Source organism: Anomaloglossus baeobatrachus, chromosome 6, assembly GCF_048569485.1.
Source record: "Anomaloglossus baeobatrachus isolate aAnoBae1 chromosome 6, aAnoBae1.hap1, whole genome shotgun sequence".
In the NCBI taxonomy this organism is placed as follows: domain Eukaryota; kingdom Metazoa; phylum Chordata; class Amphibia; order Anura; family Aromobatidae; genus Anomaloglossus; species Anomaloglossus baeobatrachus.
In genome coordinates, this window is record NC_134358.1 from 251,522,968 (window position 1) to 251,543,341 (window position 20,374).

Here is a 20,374-nt window from a genome sequence, read left to right on the forward strand (position 1 = left end):
TTGGGATTAATAAATGTGTTAAGCATAGAAATGGCAGCATTCTGGTTTTGTTTTGTTTTTTTTTTGTTTTTTACAAGTCCTTATGCCAGGACTGAATTATGTGGCAATGTCTCAGATGAGACATCTCTGTGTAAAGTCCATGTGAAATTGCAAAATGTAATTTTAAAGATAACAGTTCAAGGTTGTAATGATTAATTTTTAATGAACCTCTCATTATTAAAAAGGTTGTCCACTACACTAACATTGATGGCCTATCCTTGGGTTAGGTCATCAATGTCTGATTGGTGTGGGTGAAATACCCGACACCTCGCTGATCAGCTGTCCTCAGTGTCTGCGGCGGCAACTGTTATTACCTAGGATACAATTGTTTTATCGAATCTTAAAAATACCCAGAATGTTATCAATCATTTTTTCCCAGTAGCCATTAAACAATTTACTCCTTCAAATCCTAGAATTCAATCAGAATTTGTTTTACAAATTAATTATAAGTTGTAACCCAGGGGCGGACATGTCATTAGTCTACGCTGAGCAGCCGCAGAGGGGCTCAGGAAGCAAGGGGGTCCATTTCTAGCTCCAAAGCAGGTAGGATTGCGCATTATGATGAGCTCCTGGGCTGCAGAGGGCCCATGTAGTGTTCTCACTTAGTGGCCTCTTCTGTCTTTTGTCCGCCAGTGTTGTAACGACAATGTCTTTAGTTTTTGGTTTAGCGTGCCACGTGTATCACACAGAGCGCTGCTTTTCTGCTTAATTGATAAAGATTGATCAGGATCTCTAACATTTCATTCTTGTTTGATTTGACTTTTAGCAAGATCAGAATGTCCGTCTGGTACCGCATATGGTGTCTTCTGAGTCTGCCAAACAATCGAGGACAAGTGGACACTCAAACTATCAAACCATTGAAGTCTTCCATCTAGATAAAATCACTAAAATAGTACTGAAACGGCCCGAGAAAAAAAATGCTTTTAGTGTTGAGGTACGATCGTATTTTTCTGGCTATTCTGCATACCCATAATAATGATGATTGCACTAATAGGTTATACATTACCAGAGAATACTAACAATATAGGCATTATTATCACAGTATCTATCGCTAATAATATTTGTAATTGTAATGTATCACATAATGTCCACAATATCTCGTATTTCGAAACAGTCTTCAAAAGAATATATTAGAAAGGGAAAAAAAGATATCATTAGCTTTGAATAAGCGGAGAGTAATGAGGGCTTCTTATTCAGGCAGTTTTGAGGATCATTTTTAAGCCCCCAGCTGCCAAGACACCCTATCTGCATGCTGTAAATGTGCCGATCATTGAACAGACAGGAGGTTTGGTGCCAATCACCATAGGGTGAAGGTTTATATGGCTACTATCTCTGATCCCAAGCTTTACAGCTTCATACTTGCTGCAGGGTATGACACATTTGCACAACAGCCGAAAATATACATTGCGGTGTGGGAAGGAGAAATGAAGAAAACAATCCCTTTGCTAGATCATAGAAGATACATTTGTAAGGTCTCAGCCAACAACAAATGAGTTGGGATGTAACAACTCGGCATCAACACTCTACTGCAGGGGTGGGGAACCTCCAGCCCACAGGCCGTATGCGGTCCCCGTTGACTTTTTATGCGGACCCTGGGCACATTTCTGGGGACTCCAGTACTCGGGCGGCAGCTGCGGTCTTGTCGGCTGCTGGCCCTTTTAAATCACCATTTGTGGTGCACATACCATTAGGTCCTCAGCCTGCTGGCCTGTGCCAGCCTGCTGGCCTGTTCCAGCCTGCTGAGAACGTACTTTGTGGTCAGGGTAGCGTGAGATGCACTGCGCTCCCGTCCCACAGAAGAGGAGGAAGCATCAGGTTTACCAGATTCCCTTTTGCAGATGCCCCCCACTACTGTGAGACTCCTACCACCTGTGGTGCACTGAGCCTCCTGCCTCCCACTCTGCAGTGAGTCTGCTGCCTCACGCAGTGATGTGAGCCTCCTTCCCCCTGGGGTTCTGTGAGCCTCCTTCCCCCTGGGGTTCTGTGAGCCTCCTTCCCCCTGCGGTTCTGTGAGCCTCCTTCCCCCTGCGGTTCTGTGAGCCTCCTTCCCCCTGCAGTTCTGTGAGCCTCCTACCCCCTGCTGTGTGAGTCTTACTGTACTGTGAATGCCCACCAGTGCTGTTAGTTCCCCTCTAGTGCTGTCTGTGCCCCACAGTGATATCAGAGCCCAAACCCCCTCCTGTGATGTATATATTCCCCCAGCCCCTCCTGTAATGTATGTGTCTCCTATGTGATGCATATGATTTATCAATCTGTTGACTGAGCTCCAGACCGAGACAAAACTGGAAAAGCAGTTGTAAGAAGTAACATGACCAACATCCCCGAACATCACAGCCACACCAAAGAGAAGCATCTCCAGCCACCACAATAGGGGTGTAGGGGTGAGCTAATTGTTTGACAAAATATATTAGGGTCGTTTTCTAGCTGATAATTTGGTGAGGCCCCCGTAGGTTGCTAGAACTTTCCAATTGGCCCCAGGCAGAAAAAAGGTTCCCCATCGCTGCTCTACTTTAAGCCTTCCTTTATGTTGCACCACCTACAGAATTGTTTATATTATACTTGTTTGTATATGTGGTTATCTTTTATAAGACGTTTAGAAAGCAATTGAATATACAGGGAAAAAAACATTATTTTCAATTGCCAACAATGATAAAAGGAAGATAGGTTAAAAAATATAAGGTCAATTTTTTTCAGGAATTCTGAACATTGTACAAACGCCAGAATCTATTAACTGTCTCTAATTGCAGATGTACAAAGAAGTTGGTTCTGCACTGGATGAAGCTGCACAAGATGATTCAGTATTAACAGTAATAACAGGTATTGCAGCATAATTTAATATATCCTACCCAAATTAGGATACATTGACATGCATGGATGCCAGAGAGAAATTGCAAGAAAGATATTCCACCTGTTTTCGGAATGTGAATGGAAATTTGTGGCCCAGAGAAAGCAAACATGTACATGGGATGATGTACAAATCATCTGATTTTTAAAGGAGTTTTCCACTAAAAATGTGACTCAGTCATTTGTCCTAACTAATGCTTTCCCAATATACTTCTGCTGACTCCCTGCTCCTGTAAGCTGATCTCTCTGTGGCTCCTATATTCCTATGTTGATGTTTTATCTTTGATCCTTCTAGTCTGGAAATTGGAATTGGACAAATTGAACAGGGCATGTCACAGGTGGGGGTGGGGCTGCATCGGAAAATGTCGACAAGAGCAATTTCAGAATTTTATTTTTTTTTACCACCTAGAAAAAAGTACCGGTAACAACAAACTTGTAAAGACGTGAGGCATCATACTGACATGTCAGTTTTACCACATAGTTTTTTAAGGTCTTTTATTTACCACGTTCACTATCGCACAATTGCACTTTTTTGCAATTTCACTGCACTTGTAATTTTTTTTCTATCTAGTTTTCCAGTACAATATATGGTAAAACTAATGGTTTCATTCAAAAGTACAACTCATCCCGCAAGAAAATAAGCTCTCATATGGCAATATTAGTGCAAAAATAAAAAAGTTATGGCTCTCGGAAAAAATGAAAAACGGAAGATTGCCCACCCCGGGGCAATTTGGACTGGATACAAAAACTGCAGGATGTGTGTGGACCTTTTGAATTCAGGTGGTTAAATGGTGAGCCTGTCATGTGTTATGTACTCATAGTGCTAACTAACCCGCCTGGACCTGGTGTTGTGCGTCATTTATAGGCCTTAATTCAGACACTGTGCGTCTCGTGTATCCGTGCGAGATGCACCTATATAGTGCTGTTTTGCCCGCCTGACCTGGGTTTCTGGCGTCATTTATAGGTTACAGTTCAGACACTGTGCATTTCACTCATTATATGATGGGCTCCCAGTGCAAGCCTTATTAGTGTGCATGTCTTATGCTAAGCAGCCACCCCTCCCCCCTAGTGTGGAGGTTGAGTGGCTGTGACATCAGCATCTTGCACCTCGGCTGCAGCCATCTTTATGAGGAAGGCTCACCACATTCTGTGTGTGCACATATCATTTATCTTGGCTCTTTTTTTGTGGTGTTTTTTTGATATAGTTCTTTGTGGTTTTTCATACAAAAACTAAACCTCTTCATTTTGTGTTTGTACAGGACATGGAGACTACTTTAGCAGTGGCAATGACTTAAGTAATGCCCTTCGGCCAATCAAAGAAAGTGTTGAAGAGACAACAATGGAACTCACCGGAGTAGTAAAGTACCTAACTTTCACACTGACTCCAAGATAGTATACATCATGATTTAGTAGACAACTGTGTTTCTTGTGCTCTAGCTCAGCTGCTTATCCAAGACACCAATGGCATTGAAGGACTACAGATGCAATGAATAAAACTCAAAGCCTCGGGGCAGTTTTCGGATTGGCTCACTTGCATAACACAGGAGCAGGGTTTATTACAAACATCATTTCAGGGCACTGGGTACAGGTCCATGGGTACAAGTTCACAAATTCAGGATTTGGGGTACAAATCTTCTTCTTTCTTCCTTCTTCTTCCGTCTTCCTCCTTCTTCCGTCTTCCTTCTTTCTTCCTTGGTTCAACCCCTTACATACTTAGGTTTTGGGAATCAGAAGTCAAATACAGACCATTTCTAAGGGTTCCGCATACTGACATGGGGAAGAAGATGGAACGGAGTACATGGCAGGCAGCTTGGTCTTGGTGAGCTCATCCCTGGTATATGGGGTCATATCCAGGGTTTCCAGATGTAACAACAACAAACAGAAAGCCAATCCATGTTCTCCTAGATGGTTGTATTATGTTTATATTGATACCTATTGGTTTTATAGTGGAGAAAACAGGACACATCATAGGTATAGGGAGATTCCATGGAGTGCACCTAATAACATGGTGTAGGACACTCTAGGCACAATGACAGGCGGTGAGGTAAGTGCATAGCTGACTCATATAATTTACCCACCACCCTGATAGGTAAGCAAAGTTAACTCTCTGCTGACAATCACACTTGTCAGGGTTGAGGACATGCTGCCGCTGGCTGCATTCATCCAAAACTTCAGCCTCCATGATGCTCAATAGCTTCATTGTGGTGGCTCAAATTTCATGTGAATGCGGCCAGCGGCAGCATGGTCTCCCCCTTAGATAACTGGTATCTGATTCATTTAATATTATGATTTCCTTTCTTTTGTTAGGATTTTGGTGTGTAAAGTTATTGACTTTCCAAAACCTCTTGTAGCCATGGTAAATGGGCCTGCAATTGGGATTGCTACAACTATTCTTGGCCTGTTTGACCTTGTGTATGCTTCTGAAAAGGTAAGTTGTTTTTATTTTGTTTTTTTTTTATATCAGGAAAGTGACAATATACAGTATTTCAGCAATGCCACATGCTGTATACAGCCTCTAGGGCTTTCACTACTTGTATATTGTTACAAATATGATCTATGAACTTGGTTGTAGTAAGTATTGTTCAAGGGAGTCTGTCAAATCCCCCTTCCCCATACGCACACTTTAATCTGTTTATATAGTCATATTGCTTCAATTTGCAGATGAGCCTTAAGTGCTATGGGTGTGTCAAAGCACTTTCCAAGCTTCTGCCTCCGCAGATTGATTCCCTGCGCAGCCCAACAATCCTCTGCTTTACTGACAATTCTCTGGCTTGACTACACAGTCCATGTCAAGCAGAGCAAAATGGAGCTGTCTGGGGAGATGACACAGGGAGCCAAAGGCTTGGGAAGGTTTTTTTTTTTTTTGTTTTTTTTGACCATCCCAGAGCACTTAACCTTCATTTGCATATGAATTAGGACAGTGGATTTTTTTTTTTTTTGCCAGGGAGCAACAGTAAAGTTGTGGATGACAAAGCTATTGGCTAAAATACTGGCAAATAGGCTTACCAAGGTCATAACATCTTTAATTCACTCATATCAAGCAGGGTTTATGCCTAATAAATCCACAGCAACTAATATTAGGAGAGTATACCTCAATATGCAAGTATCGGCGGAAAACAGGGGCGGCGGGTGATTCTTTCTCTAGACACGGCCAAAGCTTTTGACAGTGTGGAGTGGGAATATTTATGGACCACGATGCGGATGATGGACTTTGGGGAAATGTATATTAGATGGGTGAAGCTGCTATATTCCGCCCCCAAGGCCAGAGTTCGGGCGAATGGAAGCATGTCAGAGGGATTCTCTCTTTCTAGGGGAACGAGGCAGGGTTGTCCGCTGTCTCCCTTGTTGTTCGCCATGGCTATTGAGCCATTGGCGGCGGTGATACGGAAGGCCCCGGGGGTAGTAGGGTATAGATATGGGAGGGTGGAGGAGAAAGTGGCCCTATATGCCGATGATATGTTATTTTTGGAAAATGCGGGAAGTTCCTTGAAGGAAGCAATGGGAATAATATCTAATTTTTGAAGGATATCGGGGCTAAATATAAACTGGGACAAACTGGTTCTAATGCCAATAGATGAAGCACCTTCCAGTATAGTGGTGAACTGCGCCCCAGTACAGGTGGTGTCTGAGTTTAAATATTTGGGCATTACAATATCAAACAAATTGAAAGACTATGAACGACTTAATCTTACCCCCCTCTTGCTCAAGTTCAAACAAAAGATTTCGGCCTGGTCTAAATTATATCTCACAGTGGTAGGGAGAGTTAATTTAATCAAAATGATACTAATGCCCCAATTGTTGTACGTACTCCATAACGCCCCGCCGTGGCTACCACAAAACAGATTTTATAGAATATATTCTATTTTCTGGGATCTAATTTGGGGAAGGAAACTCCCACAAATGAAGTTAGAGTATCTACAGAGGCCGAAGGATGAAGGGGGACTGGCTCTCCCGAATCCATGGTGTTACTACTTGGCTACTCGGGGACAGCACTTGGTCGGATGGGGGGAAGCGGGATCTGAGACATCGTCGGGGAAAGTACTGCAGTATGTGATGGGAAAAAGTCCTTTGCTGGCTAGTTTGGAGGCAGGAAAATTTCGTGTCTTTGCTGCATCATACCCTACTATACAGTTGATAGATAAAGTATGGAGTAAGATCAAACAAGTGAGGATAACGGGGTTCACTAGATATACCCCCATATGGGATAACTCTAACATCCAGGAGTTTGTATCCCTTAAGGAATTTGGGCAATGGAGGAGAATTGGTATTTGGTACCTTTCCCAGGTGATGGATGGAAATATATTTTAAGACCTTTGAGGAGATTCTGAAAGAATTCCCGTTGGGACATGGTATGTTCTATAAATATTTGCAGCTACGTCATGCATTTGAATCACAAAATAGAATAGCACCAATTAGTATACAGTCGGATAGCGTGATTAATATACTGGGAATGAAGAGGAACGACGGGATGCATATCAATGGTGTATGGAGGACTGTTGTCTGTCTGTGGGGAGGCAGCAAATTGGAGCATATGCAAAGTGGGTGGAGGATGTGGGAGACATTTGGAGAAGTGAGAATCTATTCTGCAATATGGAACTAAAATATCTCTGAGAGGCGAAACTGTTATCGCAGTTATGTATATGTGTGTGTATATATATATATAATATATATATATATATATATATATAATATTGTGAGACTGTGACCGGGTTTATCTATGACGGCCGGTATGTCTCGCCCCGGTTGTGCTCACTCCATGATAGAAAGTAGATCCACTCCAGGGTTAATGCTGTTTCCTTACAGGCTGAAGGAAGGGTTAAATGGAAACAGGAACGAGGGCAGGTGTGCCGGGTGTGGGTGAGTGAACAGAACTCCCTGAGTTCTCTGCTGGAGAGGCACATGTATATTGTTGTGGACTTTTGTTTGGACATTAAAACCGTGTGCTGTGAACCTTAATGCCTGGATCCCGTGTCTTCTGCTGCGCAGCCGACCGTGCTACCTCACATATGGTGGAGAATCGGCGGGCATGACAGCCGGTGAGGTGTAGCATCCATCCCTGGTGACCCAGTAGCACATGTCCTGGATTCGAGCGGCTATACTACAGCCCAAACCCGGCGACGCCATGGAGGACATGCTAAAGCAGCAGCAACAGACTAATGCACAGCTGCAAGAGGCTAATGCACAGCAGCAACAGACCAATGCACACCTGCTCCGGGCGTTGGAACGTCAGCAGCAATCCTTGCAAATGCAGGAAAAAAAGGCACCAAGAACAGATGGTTCTCCTGGCCAAGTCGATCCGTGCCGGACCGGCAGCAACAACCCCGGGACCGGGTGACGACGGCAGCGTCCGGAAAGCGGTGAGACAAGCGTTGCAAAAGATGACCCCGGGGGATGATGTCGAAGCGTTCCTGGCGGTGTTTGAGCGGGTGGCCGAGCGGGAAAAGCTGCCAAGCCCCCCAGTGGGCTGAGGTATTGTCGCCCTATCTGACAGGGGAACCCCAAAAAGCGTACCTGGACCTCTGTACCGAGGACGCCATTGACTATGTGACCCTGAAAGCCGAAATACTTGCTCGGTTGGGGGTGAATACCTATGTACGGGCTCAGCGGGTAAATCAATGGTTCTATGAGGAAGCCAAACCCGTACGCTCCCAGGCCTATGACTTGTTGCATCTTGTAAAAAAGTGGTTGCAGCCTGACACTCTGAGCCCGGCGCAAATGGTGGAAAGGGTAGTAGTTGATCGTTTTGTGCGCACTTTTACCCGTCACCGTTCAACGGTGGGTAGGACAGGGTGACCCGAGTACCCTCGACCAATTAGTGTCCCTGGTAGAGCGGCATGTGGCTACGCAGGACTTGATACGGGACACTGAGACTTTGCGTACCGCCCGTCGGTCCGGCCCCTCCAAGCCTAGGGCCAAGGACCCACCGCTGACACCGGTGCAGGACTCCGCTACCGTCCCATCTGAGGCCGCGCCCGCCGTCCCTGAGGTCCGGAAGGTTCTGTACCCTAAACGACAACTCGTAAAGGGGGTTTCCTTCCCTATTAGATGTTGGCGGTGCCAGCGGGTGGGACATATGGAAGCCCAGTGTCCACTCACCACGGAGCCCATGGATTGTGGGGTCACCCGGCGGGGTTCAATGTATGCTCAGGTGGTGTGTACCGCTGACCTGGTCTCCCCAGAGACGAAGCCCCACTTGTGCCAAATACAGGTGAATGGATGTTCGGTTACAGGATTGTTGGATTCCGGAAGCTTAGTGACCCTTGTGCGATCCACCTTGAGGGTTAAAGTAAAGGCCACAGGACGTACCGTGGGGGTGGTTTGCATACATGGGGACCGCCGACACTATCCCACGGGGATTTTCACCATCACAGCACCTTGCGGTCAGGTGCAACATGAGGTGGGACTTCTTAACACTCTTCCTTATGACGTGATCCTAGGAAGGGATCTGCCCTATTTTTGGACTTTATGGAGGGGACCCCCTAAGTCCCCTCAGATATTGGTCAGTCCGGGACCTGAGCCCTACAATCCTGAATCTGGGACGCCTGCCATAGGGGTCACCATGATAGGGACAGAGTGTGAACCCGATAGGTCACCCCTAGAGGTATTGGCAAGAGAGGCTGAGATGATCGAGCCCATCCCGGAGTTGGAGGCGTCCCCGGATACATTTGGGACAGGCCAACTCCAGGACCCTACGTTAATACATGCCCGGAGTCGGGTGACAGTAGTTGACGGGGTGGCACAGCTGCCCGGTGCCCAGGTAAGGTACCCCCATTTCGCTCTTAAGCAAGACTTACTCTACCGGGTAGATGAAATACGGGGCGTGGGGGTAGAGCAGTTGGTGGTGCCCCAGCCGTATCGCCGGCGGGTCCTCGACTTGGCTCATAAACACCTGATGAGTGGCCACCTAGGGGTCAAGAAAACGCAGGAGCGAATATTGCAAAGGTTCTATTGGCCCGGGGTCTTTGGGGAGGTAAAACGGTTCTGCGAAACCTGCCCGGAGTGTCAGCTTACCGCACCCCTGACCCATTTTCGCAGTCCGTTGGTACCGTTACCCATTATAGAAGTCCCTTTTGAACGGATAGGGATGGATCTGGTGGGGCCCCTCGTAAAGTCCGCTCGAGGGCACCAACACATCCTAGTGATCGTTGACTATGCCACCCAGTATCCCGAGGCGATACCTCTCAGACATACTGCAGCAAAGCTTATAGCTCGGGAGTTGTTTGCTGTGTTCTGCCGGGTGGGGTTGCCCAAGGAGATCCTTACGGATCAGGGGACCCCATTCATGTCTAAAGTGACCAAAGAGCTATGCCGGCTACTCCAGATCAAGCAGTTGCGTACGTCTGTGTATCATCCTCAAACGGACGGTTTAGTCGAGCGTTTCAATAAAACCCTGAAAACCATGCTCAAAAGGGTGATTTCAAAAGACGGGAAAGACTGGGATATGATGCTTCCCTATTTGATGTTTGCCATCCGTGAGGTGCCACAGGCATCCACGGGGTTTTCGCCTTTTGAATTGTTATACGGGCGACATCCCCGGGGATTGTTGGACCTGGCAAAGGAAACATGGGAGCAAGAGTCCACCCCCCATAAAAGTGTGATTGAACACATTTTGGGTATGCAGAACCGCATAAGCGCGGTCATGCCAATTGTGAAGGAGCATTTACAGGAGGCTCAGGCCGCGCAAAGCGGCCGCTACAATAGACAAGCCACCGTGCGGACCTTTAAACCCGGGGATCGGGTGTTGGTATTAATCCCCACGGCGGAGAGTAAATTCCTGGCTCAGTGGCAAGGCCCCTACGAGATAAAGGAAAGAGTCGGGGTGGTTAACTATAAGGTATTGCAGCCCGGTAGGCGGAAACCTGAACAAATATACCATGTCAACCTATTAAAACCTTGGCAGGAACGGGAAAGCCTGATGGCTGTTTTTTCCCCATCTCCCTCCTCTTCGGGTCGTTCACATCCGGCTCCAGCGACCTCCAGAGAGGACGAACTGGAAGTAAGGATTGGAGAAGCCCTCACCAAGACTCAGAGGCGAGAGGCCAGACGGTTGGTTCAGCAGAACCCCGATGTCTTCTCCGAGCTGCCCGGTAGGACCAGTCTGATACGACATGATATTGTCACCGAGTCCCACCTGAAGGTACGCCTGAAGTCATACCGGGTACCGGAGGCTCGACGACAAGCCATATCGGAGGAAGTAAAGACAATGTTACGCCTGGGGGTCATCGAAAAATCCCGGAGTGAATGGGCTAGTCCGATTTGTCCTAATACCAAAACCCGATGGCTCCTTAAGGTTCTGCAATGACTTTAGGAGATTGAACGAAATATCCAAGTTCGATCTCTACCCCATGCCCCGGGTGGATGAGCTGATTGATAGGCTGGGACAGGCGCGATATTTCACCACGCTCGACCTGACCAAGGGGTACTGGCAGGTGCCACTGACGGCGTCCGCAAAGGAGAAAACCGCTTTTGTTACGCCGGAGGGTCTCTTCCACTATGTTGTCTTGCCTTTTGGGTTACATGGCGCTCCGGCCACGTTCCAGAGGTTGATGGACTTAGTGCTGGAACCCCACCAGGCATATGCATCAGCGTACCTTGATGACATCATTATTTACAGCTCCGATTGGCAGACCCACTTGGAACAGGTACAAGCGGTGGTGGACGCGCTTCGAACAGCCGGATTGACAGCCAATCCCAAGAAATGTGCGTTGGGACTCACGGAAGCCCGCTACTTGGGCTACGTAATAGGCCAAGGAGTGATTAAGCCCCAAATTAACAAGGTTGAGGCGATCCAGAAGTGGCCTAGACCCCTGACCACGAAGCAGGTTAGGGCCTTCCTGGGTATCGTGGGGTACTACAGGAGGTTTGTAAAGGATTTTGCGGGACTATCAGCCCCCTTGACGGACCTTCTCAAAGGCAAGAAGTCCGTCATGGTGCGCTGGACTCCGCAGGCCGAGGACTCCTTCCGGGCCCTGAAGGGGGTCCTGTGCGGACAGCCCGTTCTTGTACACCCTGATTTCCGGAAGGAGTTCATTGTACAGACTGACGCCTCGGAGGTCGGCCTGGGGGCAGTGCTGTCTCAGGTGGTTCAGGGGGAGGAACACCCCGTCACCTTCTTAAGTAGGAAGCTCACCCCTCCCGAGCGGAATTATAGCATAGTGGAGAAGGAGTGCCTGGCGATTAAGTGGGCCTTAGAGTCCCTACGCTATTACCTGCTGGGACGTCAGTTTCGCTTGGTGACGGATCACTCTCCACTGGTCTGGATGAGGTCCGCCAAGGAACGGAATGCCCGGGTTACCCGGTGGTTCCTTTCTCTGCAGAACTTCCGGTTTACGGTTGAACACCGGGCCGGTAGGTTGCAGGGCAACGCCGATGCCTTGTCCCGCGGCCCGTGTTTGATGGCAGGAGTTCAACCCCGCACGCTTGAACTGAGCGGGGGGTATGTGAGACTGTGACCGGGGTTATCTATGACGGCCGGTATGTCTCGCCCCGGTTGTGCTCACTCCATGATAGAAAGTAGATCCACTCCAGGGTTAATGCTGTTTCCTTACAGGCTGAAGGAAGGGTTAAATGGAAACAGGAACGAGGGCAGGTGTGCCGGGTGTGGGTGAGTGAACAGAACTCCCTGAGTTCTCTGCTGGAGAGGCACATGTATATTGTTGTGGACTTTTGTTTGGACATTAAAACCGTGTGCTGTGAACCTTAATGCCTGGATCCCGTGTCTTCTGCTGCGCAGCCGACCGTGCTACCTCACAATATATATATATAATTAGTGTGTGTGTGTATATGTATAGAGAGAGTCTATAGAACCCCCCTATGGATGCAGAAAGTGGGTGTCAGGACAGATTCCAAATGCCCAAAATGCGGTGTGGAAGAAGCTGGGATCATACATATGTTATGGGAGTGCCCGTATTTGCAAAGGTTTTGGATTGTAGTATTGAACTTAATTCAATCAGTGATGCAAGTGGAACTACCCACAAACCTGCTGGGGTATGTGGATGAAGTGGGGGCGGAGGAGCAAGAGAAACTTGCAGTGGCACGATTTTTGTATGCAGCAAGGAAATTTATTGCATCGTACCGGATATCTGAAAAAACACAGACGCGTAAGGAATATGTTGAAAAAGTGAATTATATTGTTCTCGTGGAGAAACATATTTATATTAAACGAGGGAGAAGAACTCCGGATGAGAAGATTTGGAGTAAGTGGCTAGACTTTCCAGGATTGGCATCATGAGAACTATTGAAAGACAGGATATTTGGAATCTAGATATGGAAGAACAGATTGCAGGAAGTGTGCAAGAACATAGTGGGTCATAAATGAAGAGAAATGCAAAGAGTGGGGGGATGAGACTGTCGACCGGAAGCGGGTGGGGGGAATGTTTATTGTTAATAGTATGTATATTAAAATGAAAAACATATATTAAAAATTTATCTGATTAAAAAAAAGGTGTGAATGACAGGAGCATATATCTATTGGGGATTTGGGGCCAGGATTTCATTCCTTATTCCTTTCCCAATACATAAAATGTGTGTTGACCACTGCTTAATCTGCATTTTTCTAGAAATGAACTCTTCACAATATATTTGCACTTATTCCAATGTAAAAAAAAAATATATAATCATTCTGAGGTGTTCAGTTTTGCTGTCTTTATGACTAAACGTTTTGTGAATGTAGGAAAATCCATAGGTCCTACAACAAGGGCAGGTGGTCTATAAAAGTGGGATTTATACTATTAGACAAAGTTGCAAGAGCTAAGTAAAAGCTATAATATTTACAGTAGCTGTGTTCCATTCCCTAACTCACTTTTGCTATACAATATGTCAAATAGCCTTACTTCCCCAAAGCCCAGGTAAGCCACACAGCTGTATACTGAACATTATTTCACATTAGTATTTGTAAGCTAAAGCCAGGAGTGGGTCAAAAATGTAGAATAGATATTTCCATTATACAGTTGTGCTAAAAAGCTTAGACAGATTTTGTGCTTTCTTGGCCTTTTTTGAGAGAATATGAAGGATAACACAATCTTTTTTCCACTCATGGTTAGTGGTTGGGTGAAGCCATTTATTGTCAAACTACTGTGTTTTATCTTTTTAAATCATAATGACAACCAAAACATTCAAATGGCCCTGATCAAAAGTTCATACCCCAGTTCTTAATACAGTGTATTGCCCCCTCTAACATCAATGACAGCTTGAAGTCTTTTGTGGTAGTTGTGGATGAGGCTAGATATTTCTCATATGGTAAAGCCGCCCATTCTTCTTGGCAAAAAGCCTCCTGTTCCTGTAAATTTCTGGGCTTTCTTTCATGAACTGTGCACTTGAGTTCTCCCCAGAGCGGCTCAATAATATTGAGGTCAGGAGACTGAGATAGTCACTCCGGAACCTTCACTTTTTCTACTGTAACCAATGACAGGTCGACTTGGCCTTGTGTTTTGGATCATTGTAATGTTGGAACATCCAATGTGCAAATTTTCCCCCAGTATTTGCTGATAACGTACTGCAATCATCTTTCCTTCAACTTTGACTAAGTTTCCTGTGCCTTTTGTAGCAAACACATCCCCACATCACCAGCGATCCACCTCCATGCTTTACAGTAGGAATGGTGTTCCTTTTATCATAGGCCTTGTTGACACCTCTCCAAATGTACGTTTATGGTTGTGGCCAAAAGTTTAATTTTGGTCTCATCACTCTAAATTACCTTGTTCCAGAAGTTTGGAGGCTTGTTTCTGTGCTGTTTTGACGTATTGTAGGTGAGATATTTTGTGGCATTTGCACAGTAATGGTTTTCTTCTGGTGACTCGACCATGCAGCCCATTTTTCTTCAAGTGCCTCCTTACTGTGCATCTTGAAACTGCCACACAAATAGTTTTCATTGAGTCCTGTATTTCAGCTGATGCTGTTTGTGGGTTTTTCTTTGCATCCCGAACAATTTTCCTGGCAGTTGTGGCCAAAATGTTTGTTGGTCTACCTGATCATGGTTTCGTTTTCACCGGGCCCCTGATTTTCCATTTGTTAATCACAGTTTGAACACTGATGACTGGCATGATCAATTCCTTGGATATCTCTTTGTATCCCTTTTTTCTGTTTTACAGTTCCACTATCTTTTTCTGTAGATCTGTTGATAATTCTTTTGCTTTCCCCATGACTCACAATCCAGAAACGTCAGTGGCTGGATGAAAGATGCAAGAGTCTGTCTGGATCCCTGAAACTCACTCCGCTTTTATGTGCACACTGATTACAAGAAAACAGGTCACAGGTGAGGATGTTACCTTTTATTAGCCATTCAAACCCATTTGTGTCAACTTCTGTGCATGTTATCAGGCCAAAATCACCAGGGTGTGTAAACTTTTAATCGGGGTCATTTGGATATTTTTGGTTGTCATTATGATTCAAAAAGGGAAAACAGTAGTTTGACAATAAATGGCTTCACCCAACCACTAACCATGAGTGAAAAAAAAGATTTTGTGTTGTCATTCATGTTCTCTGAAAAAAGGCCAAGAAAGCAAAAAATCTGCCGCGGTATGTAGACTTTGAGCACAACTGTGTATTGTCCCGCTCCTGGTTTTGGCTACAAATTTGTGAATTTGGTCTATGATGTTTGGAGAACGGCATAAGTTACGTCGGTATTAAAGTGAATCTGTCAGCAGGTTTTTGCTATGTAAGCTGAAGACATGCTATAAGGGTTAACACATAAAATGTAGGGATTCCTGTCTTGATCTGTTGTTTATTTACCATGTTTGTTTAAGCAACAGTACACAGCAGGCCTTATCTGTGCTAGGACTACAATGTCACACACATGGCCCCTCCTGTGACTGGCACCTCAATGTCAATGTACAATCTCTTTACAGAGCCTGGCATGGGCGAGGCAGCTCTCTCAGCTCTGCTACATGGCTAAATCTAAAAATTCTGATTGCAGGGTACAACCGTTCTGACATAATCTAAGTGATACATCACTGGATTTAAGATCTCATTGCCTACATTATGCTGCTCTCAGATGAGGTAGCAAAAACCTGCTGACAGATTCCCTTTAAATGTCGGGATAGTGCATGAATATCTAAACAGCCAAACTTTTGTGTGTGGGCGCCGTCACTGTACTTAATCTGTAAAGGGAATAAAAAAAGGTATATTATATAAAGGATTCAGAACATCACCTTCTCTTATGTCTCTGATGTAGGCCACATTCAATACACCATTTAGCAAGCTGGGACAGCATCCCGAGGGATGTTCTTCTTATACGTTCCCGAAGATTATGGGATTGGGAAAGGTAAGTCCCCAATTTTCATTGAAAGAGATGAAACATTCGTTAAAAAGAGATTTCTGAATTCTATTTTCTGATTTACTCTGATATTAGTTTGTATGATGTCATTATATCTTTAGCTTATTTACATGATATTATTAATTTAAAATAGATGCAAAACTGTTTACATGTTTTTAGAATTATTGAGGTGAGAAAACTGATTATTCTGTAACAAAGCTCCACATCTCACACTTTCCATTTTGTTATAATTTTACCAAAGGTAAACGGTAAGATTTTGGCTGTCACCACAAGGGTGCAATAAGGAATTTGCGGTATTTAGATTTATTTTTTTCTTTTAGAGCCGTGATACCAAATTATCGTTTGAGTGGTTTGTGTGGCTTCATGGGGCCCAAGGCAGCCAAAGTGTCCATATGATAAACCACTACTGTTAAGCTACGTTCTTGTGATCAGAATTTGTTGCGTTTTTGACGCTGCAGAATTTCTGTATTTTTAGTGTAATTGCGTTTTTTTTATTGCATTTAATTTTAACATGCGTTCTTGAGACTGCATGCTTTTGTCTGTTTGGTGTGTTATGCTTTAAAGCGTCTTGGTCTTTGAAACTTCCTGGTATTGACCTCATTAGATGCGGATTACATGCAATTTTGATGCGTTTAGGCTGCGCATGGGTTTTTTGTTTTTTTTGTTTCACCTGTGGATTTTTTGCTTTTAATGCAAATCCATGTGGAAATTACACACAGAAAACTCAGCTTATACGCAAGAGAAACGGACATGCTGCAGATTGGAAAAAATGCTCCACGGGTGAGCTTACACAGCGTAACAAAAAACAGTGGACATTAGATTTCTATAAATCCCATCCACTGTGCTTGCAATGTATAACACTCCGTTTTTGGTGTTGAAAAGTTGCAGTGTCAAACAAGTGATAAAAACTTATCAAGGGCATAGGTAGAAATTGCCCCAACCTTTATTAAATAAAACAATGTCAATGTCAATAAAACGTCCTTAAGTAAAACAATGTCAGCGTCATTGAGGCCCTGCAAATTTTCTTCAATGCCAGGCTGTTTTCTCCTGTAGCCCCCCCCCCCCCCCTCCCCTTCTGTTTGCTCCGTTGTGCTGTAGCTGTAGTAACCAATGTATTGTGCCTGAGAGAAGAGAGTTGTCCACACATAGACTTCTCTAGTGCTGTCAAACAGTGACTGTCTGTCCTCCTGCACAAAACCTTAGGCCCTGTGCCCACGCTGCTTATTTTGACATGGATTTTCAGTAATCTGCAGATCCATTGTGAAGCCAGCAAAGTCTATGAGAATTCAGAAGTGCTGTGCCCACGTTGAGTATTTTTCCCTTGCATATTTGGTGCAGACTTTTTTCTGCATAAAATACGCAAGGGATAAATACTCAACGTGGGCACAGCACTTCTGAATTCTCATAGACCTTACTGGCTTTACAATGGACATGCAGATTTCTGAAAATACGTGTCAAAACTACACAGCATGGGCACTGGGCCTTGCGGCTCCTTCAAAGAGTTATTGGCCGTCCGATCTCAGATTGCAATAGATGGACTTACCGTATGTTTCTTGACCTGTGCGTGATAGCCTCATAGAAATATATGAAACAGTCATGATCAGGGCGGGAGATGCATGGTCAGTCCGTGCATTACACTCCAAGATCGGACCGATGAAAATGGATGTCTTAAGAAGCCCAGAAGAGGGAAAATCTTCATGCAAACTTCACTGTTTTTAAAAGCTATTTTTGCCTTAAATTAAGGGTATACCCGGGACTTTAAAAAAAATGTGCCTAAGGACTAACAGGTAGCTGCAACCTACTTGCCTGTTATGCCCAGCGCCGTTCTTCACTGACATAGAGCAGTCACAGATTGGTCTTGCTGATGATTCAGCTTCTTCTGCTAATGTTGTGCTAACAGAATGGTGGTTTCTCATCCATTCTGTTCTGTAGATAGGTCAGACAGCTGACGTCATGCTGATTGACAGCCAGCTCCATTAGATAGGCAGCAGGGAGCCGGTTATTATTCAGAATGACGTCAACGGTCCAACAGTCTACAGAACAGAGCAAAAAAGAAGCCTCGGCTGTGTTGTCGAAGCCACTGCAGCACCGGCAGGAGCGGCCTGTGTCGGTGCTGTGCCAGCAAAGAATTGCGCACAACAGGCAGGTAGGTAGCAACTACCTGCCTATTAGAGCTTATACACATTTAAAAAATAAAAAAAAGTCCCGGATATACCCCCGTTAATCATGTTCAGGGGCAGCTTCATAAAGATCAGATAGATCAAAATGTTGCTACTGACTACTTGTATGGAGCAATAAAGAATTTTTTTGTATTTTGGGAATCTCCATGAAGAGCGTTGCCTTTACTGCATACCTTTTATGTATTCGCTATCCAGGCAACGGAGGTGCTACTTTTTAATAAGACATTGACAGCTCAGGAAGCTTGTTCTGTAGGGCTGGTCACTGAAGTCTTTCCTGATGCAACTTTCCAGCAAGAAGTTTGGTCCAGGCTGAGAAATTATGCTACTTTGCCAAAAACTGTAAGTAGATATTAGTACGGGTATTGGGAGTTTTATCATTTCAGTTCTCTAAATATTCTTGATATGTTAAAGTTAACAGCCTGATTTGTAATAAATCACTTTTTTTTTTTTTTTTACAAGACAGAATCAGTGGCAAAGCTATCATGTAGACAGGGAATATGTCTGTTGGGTCGATAATCGGAAAGACCTTGGAACTGAACATGGAGGCAGTATCTGGCATGCAACACAGTGTTAGGCTGAAGTCACACTTGTGATTAACTCGCACGAGTGCAGTGCGAGAAATTCTCGTATTGCACTCGGACCAATGTTAATCAATGAGGCAGCTCCGATCTGCTTTTTTTTTTTTTTTCTCAGTCCAAATCGGACTGAGAAAAAAAAACGCAGCATGCTGCAACTTCTAGAGTTTCTCGTGCGAGTCTCTACAATGAAACGCTATGGGTGCAAGAAAAAAAACGGCTGGCACATTGACCATCCTAATGACATCCGTTTTTTCTAAATAGTATTCTATCATGTAGCAGAGAACACTGTAAATGCTCTTGTACATGACTGTAAATGAGTAACAGCTGCTGAGGAAAGAAACTGATTGCACACTGACAGCACACGGATGAAAAGTGATAAAAAAAAATCGTCCGACTTTCCGGCATGAGAATCGGACCAATTTTTAAATCGCAAGTGTGACTCCGGCCTTAGAGAATGGATGTAGCTGAACACACAGATACAGATACAGGTTTGGAGGAAAAAGATTCCTTATTACTTGAATTATTTTCATTAATAAACAATCCCAGCTCACTCTGGGCTCAGTAGTCAAGTAGGCGATCCTGTTCAGTATTTAACAGCCTCCACCACAATGTGCGTCATGGATCAAAACTTGACTGATAAACTCTACTTGAACAAGTATTTAAATCCATAAATCAGGCTGATTTCAATGCCTGAAACAATCACGAACAGCTTCATAGTCATATATGAGGCTTCTAGTTTGGATCAGATTTTTAGAAAAAGCACCAAAGTGAGAATAAAATATAACCTTTATTAATTCTATTAAAATCTAAAAATGCACTCGTGAGGCACACAACCTTAAAGGGAACCTGTCATCAGAAATTTTGCACTAAACCTAAAATATTCCCCCTCTGCAGCTCCTGGGCTGCATTCTAGCAATGTTCCTGTTGTTCTTGTGCCCCCTTTCTGACCAAAATAAAGACTTTATAAAGTGGTACCTTTTTGTATTCAGATCTTGATAATGGTACACGGGGGCGGGCTCTCTGGTGTCCGTTAGTCTGCCTGCCTGTCGCTTTAGGCCGTCCCCCATCGCGCAATTTCAAAGAGGTGATGTGAGGTAAGCTGGCCAGCGCTTGCGCATAATGGTGGAGGCGGCGGTGAAAGCACGAGATTATGGGCAGGTACTTGCTGATGAAAATCACAGTGCTGCCCATAATCTCGCGCATGCGCCGTGCCACTCTCGCGGGACTGTGCAATGTGCACAGTGTGATTGCTGGTGACATGTTGCGCATGCGCGAGATTATGGGCGGCGCTGTGATTTTCATCAGCAAGTACCCGCCCATAATCTCGTGCTCGCGCTTTCACCGCCGCCTCCATCGTTCTGCGCAAGCGCTGGCCAGCTTACCTCGGGTCACCTCTTTGAAATTGCGCGATGGGGGACGGCCTAAAGCGACAGGGAGGCAGACTAACGGACACCAGAGAG

The 20,374-nt window shown here is 44.9% G+C and overlaps 1 protein-coding gene across 1 annotated transcript in view; it reads left to right on the top strand.

Moving 5' to 3' along the window:
* The window catches only part of LOC142244275 (enoyl-CoA delta isomerase 2-like), a 52,492-nt gene that overhangs the window by 30,789 nt on the left and 1,329 nt on the right, over window positions 1-20,374 (top strand). Inside the window, exons 4-9 of the mRNA XM_075316485.1 lie at window positions 806-973; window positions 2,787-2,856; window positions 4,143-4,245; window positions 5,191-5,311; window positions 16,055-16,144; window positions 18,532-18,675. Coding sequence (XP_075172600.1) covers window positions 806-973; window positions 2,787-2,856; window positions 4,143-4,245; window positions 5,191-5,311; window positions 16,055-16,144; window positions 18,532-18,675 — 696 coding nt within the window. The remainder of the gene's footprint in view (window positions 1-805; window positions 974-2,786; window positions 2,857-4,142; window positions 4,246-5,190; window positions 5,312-16,054; window positions 16,145-18,531; window positions 18,676-20,374) is intronic.